This window comes from Euprymna scolopes, chromosome 44 (genome assembly GCF_053919585.1).
Source record: "Euprymna scolopes isolate OS-2025 chromosome 44, ASM5391958v1, whole genome shotgun sequence".
Lineage (NCBI taxonomy): Eukaryota > Metazoa > Mollusca > Cephalopoda > Sepiida > Sepiolidae > Euprymna > Euprymna scolopes.
Window position 1 is genome coordinate 9873317 of NC_136525.1, and position 4971 is coordinate 9878287.

General features: G+C 34.0%; 1 protein-coding gene across 1 annotated transcript in view; it reads left to right on the forward strand.

Annotated features, from left to right (window-relative positions):
* The first annotated feature begins 280 nt into the window (after positions 1–280).
* Positions 281–4971, forward strand: part of LOC145268597 (salivary C-type lectin 1-like) — a 103360-nt gene continuing 98669 nt past the window's right edge. The window contains exon 1 of the mRNA XM_080124045.1: positions 281–383. Coding sequence (XP_079980171.1) covers positions 281–383 — 103 coding nt within the window. The remainder of the gene's footprint in view (positions 384–4971) is intronic.

A 4971-nucleotide genomic window follows, 5' to 3' on the forward strand; every position in this document is an offset into this window, starting at 1 on the left:
ACGGGCCCTTAATTTAAATCAATTTAACTGAAGTTATGTTAAGGGAGATAATTCAGTTTGTCCTATTTAATTGCTCGCACAACTCTTCCACATTGAAACATGTGATAAAACTCGATAATTTGATAAATTCTGTTTTCACTACTTTCATTACTTCATTTTTTATAATTTTTCGAATTTATACTAATTTCGCCATGATACATAAGTACATAATGTTTTTACCTGAAATGCCTTAGTTTAAAAGATTTGCACCATTTTGATTTTCATGGTTGTTAGAGAGAGCATGGCGGGCCTGGAACCACCAGGACTAAATGATGACGTCAATCGCCAGGGGAAAGCTGATCCATATGTCACTTGTACTTTGATGAATGGAAATGGAGAAGTTGGTCAGAACAAAAACCAGCCGAAAACTATAAACAAAAGGCTCGGCAAAAAAAGAAGGTCGTGAGGTCATATTGATAATATAAAAGGACGTGCGACAGAGCAACGGACTGGGAGATGTGTCACTAGTGTTCATTGAAAACGAAATTAACTTTTCGTCGATATGGCCGAGAAAACTGATAATCACGAACTCATTTATATATGTAACAGTAAATAGAAAGCGGTTTCATTAAAGTCACGTGACCCGCTGATGTCACTGAATGAATACAATTGCAACGGTTAGGTGATAGATGACTATTACGCGGATCGTTATTTTCTGTTTCAATTCTCCAGTTGCCGAGGAATAAAAAATTAAAAAAAAAAACTGGTTCAGATGTGACTATATTTTCTTTTCCCCCAAAAAACTAAAGACTTATTTCACATTTAAACCTGAGATAGTGTTTATGCTGGAAAACTCTATATATATATATCTATAAAAGTGAGAATATGTGTGTGTGTGTGTGTGTGTGTGTGTGTGTGTGTGTGTGTGTGAGAGGACACTTGTCAACCTATATACTCAACGAATTTTCGGATCTGCAGAGTTGGAATTTAGTACATAGGGTATTCAAACATGTGGACACCTTTTTAATCGCTTTTCCTCCAGAAAAAAGGGGCTGCTAAGGGATCAGAATGAAAAATTAGTACTTAGAGGGGGGTAATCGGATTTTTATCTGTTTGTCAACTGTTTCACGAATGCGCGATCGCGAAACATGATAGCTTCCTTATGTTGAGAATAAGTAAGTTTGAAAACACTTTATAGATAGTATCAAGCTGGTCTAATGGTTATCATACTTGCGTCACCGTCTTTAGGTTTTGGTTTCGATCTCCACTCGAGTATTTTTTTTTTTTTTTTTACTTTTTATTATTTTTATATACTTTACAAGAAGTGAACTTTTCAGAGAAAATACATAATACTCGCATGCACATATCTTAGTTTCTTTCCGTAAAAAAAATTTTTTTTTTTTTTACTTCATTTTTATTAGAAGAATTTACGTTTAATACCTACGCCATTTCTGCTTATAATAAATAAGAATTCTGCATTAATTAAAATATAATATCTACGCGTATTTTACGATAAAACTTGCTGAGTATGCACTGTTTTACGGTTGTTGTAAAAATGGAACGAAAACTTAAATTTCGCTTCATTTTAATCTTTCTTAATTTTTTTTTATTGTGCCCCCCCAAACGAATATAATCAAAACAGTAACATTCAACAATTGTACTTTATGTATATAAAACACAAAATATTTATTAAAAAAAATTTTTTTTTTTTTTTAAAGTTAATGACGAAAGGGAAATAATTATAATATATAATATCTACGCGTATTTTACGACCGGGCAACGCCTGGCCACAGCACAGCCTTGTGACTTTTGGTTATTCTCTACGTTCAAGGAAAAACCTTAGAGGCTGTCGTTATGAGATAATTGAAGAGATGAAAGAGGCTGTGACTAGGATCATTGGCACGCTCACATAAGAGCACTTCCATGGGGCCTTCGAAAAGTTGTTCAAATGGTGCAAGTGCATTGCAGCCGGAGGAGATTACTTTGAAGGGGACTAGAATTTCATGTGTGTACTATCATTATAGGTGCCCGTCCATTTTGGTCTGGAAACTTATTGAAGACACCTTGTAAATATGGTTAAAGAGTTTTACGACATTTGGGGACATTCTTTTAGGCGTGACTATGAATTTTGCGACAGAAACGCTTTACAGACAATCTTGGGTTGCGTTTGTCTAAGGCAGGTTGTGGCTTGGAGTAGATGGGGGAAAGAGAAAAGGAAATATGACAAAAAGGACAAAAAATAATTTTATCAGTACAAGGAACACAAAAGAAAGCTGAAGTGGGATTGTTGGTCTAAATGTGGCAATGATTGGGACAAAAGTGGGTCAATATGGTTAGAACTAGTTTATGGTCATTTTTAGGAGTGACCATAAATTTTTCCAAGACTCTCTTAGGCTCACAACAGTTGAGTACAGTTGTGGTGTAATTGTGACATGTCAACACTTGGGACCAACACGTTGTATGGAGACAGTCGCAAGGAAACAAAGACCAGGAAAGTTCTTTTTAGTGTATTTAATTATTACTTTTAAAAATGCACCGTTTTAAAAAATAATCTTCGTGACCGTCGTCTATCGTCATTGTACTTTAATATTTGATGTCAGCAAATCACGTGACTTTAATGAAACGGCCTTTTATTTACCTTGTACACGGTTGAATAAGTAGACATGCGTGCTTGACACAAAAGTTCGAGCATTGGATTTCCGGTTACGAGTTAAATAGTAGAGAAACCCGATGTTACCCGGGATCGAACGATGATCAATAAATGTTTCATACTCCCATATTTTTATTGTCATCGAAATCTGTGAAATCGATTATTTTTTTCAATACAAACGATCCATTGCCTGCTCTAGTTGGGGATCCATCGTGGTGCACCAAGAGAAAACATCACATGCCTCCCCGCAGTGACTTGGTCCACAATACATTGTAGTTTACATAGCACTGTAGAGAACCTACTGTTGATTTCATAAATTATTTTTTTTATATATAATGCTTGAATTAAGGTTAAAATGCGAAAGTCAAGTATTATGGTTACGTTGTGCTCTAAACAGAAACACTCATTTCGAACGCACCCATGTCATATCAAAAAACTTGCTGTTGATTTTATATGTTTGACCTTTTTGCTTAGGCGGTGATAATGGCTGGAATTAAAGTTTAAAATGCAAAAGTCAAGTATCATGGTTCAGTTGTGCTCTAAACAGAAACACTCATTTCGAACGCGCCCATGACATATCAAAGAACTTGCTGTTGATTTTATATGTCTGACCTTTCTGCTTGTGCGGTGATAATGGCTGGAATTAAAGTTTAAAATGCAAAAGTCAAGTATCATGGTTCAGTTGTGATCTAAACAGAAACATTCATTTCGAACACGCCCATGTCATATCAAAGAACTTGCTGTTGATTTTATATGTCTGACCTTTCTGCTTGTGCGGTGATAATGGCTTGAATTAAAGTTTAAAATGCAAAAGTCAAGTATCATGGTTCAGTTGTGCTCTAAACAGAAACACTCATTTCGAACGCGCCCATGACATATCAAAGAACACACTGTTGATTTTATATGCCCATCCTTTCAGCTTGTGTCTTAATAAAACTTCTCATATGTACTTGTGATGTTAGGCTGTATAAAGTGTTAACTTTGGTAAAAATTCTCTGTTCCTTCTTTCATCTGATTTTTTAAATCATCGATTATCGATACCTACCTTAGATATGTTTTGTACAGAAATTCATCCGATGAGCATCGAAAATCGAAAAAATGTCAGCAAATAATTTCTTCTTGAGAAAAAAAAAACAGATTTTTTATAGTCTGGAGATATACTTTGGTGGTAGAGCATTCAACTACGGATCGAAAGGTCCCATGTTCAAACCCAGGTGTACAGCATCATTTTATTTTAATTTTTTTCTTATTAATGGCTTCAATTTACGATAAAAAGAAGTACCATTTAAAATCGCCGCAAATCATTCTTTCGTTTACATGTCTTAAAATTAAACATAGTCAGAAGTGACTTTTCCTGTGCATTCATCGTCAAGCCCAAATATCAGCTGACGTGATATTGTAAACAAACACAGACAGAATTTAATGAACGACATCATCATTATTATTATTATTTATTTATTCATTCATTGCGAATTAGTCCATTGGGCAGATTATTCCTCGTATAATCAATAGAGGAGTGTTTCTATAATAATAAGCAATCTGCATAAATTAAAATGTCATGCTTAAGCGTATTGTACAACCAGGAAACGTCGGGCTGCCAGCCAGCTAGTATATATATATATATATATATATATATATATATATATATATATATATATATATATATATATATATATACTAGCAGGGGTGCCCGGTGTTGTTCGGGTGTTTGGAGGTGTATGCTGTGCAAAAAAAGCAAAAAAACAAAAAAATGGTTAATTTTTTAAAACTTTGACCCCTATTATGACCCCTTAAAATTTATTGTTTTGGGCTCAAATCACTTTATTAAGTTAGATCCATGTTCAAGGAACCTAAATCTAAAATTTCAAGTGTCTAGACCCAAAATTGTCGGAGGAGTTTGGTAGAGTTCTTAAAGGTCAAATCGTTGAAATTTGACCCCTTAACAGCCAAATTTCAGTACCCGGTATTTCAAATTTCGAGTCTATAGACTAAAAATTGACAGAGTTATTGCGTAGGGAAATGTACACAGACAGACAGACACACAGACACACAGACAGACAGAAAGACAGACAGACACGTTCACTTTTATAGATATATAGATATACACACATATATATATACACACACACATATATATATATACACACATATATATACACATATATATATACACATATATATACACACACACATATATATATATATATATATATATATATATATATATATATATACTCGAAAGTAAAAACAATGAAAAGAATATGCTGTTGTCCTAGCCCTATATGAAACAACAGAGCATATATAAAAGAATAACAGCATAAGTTACATTCCAAGATCGAAAC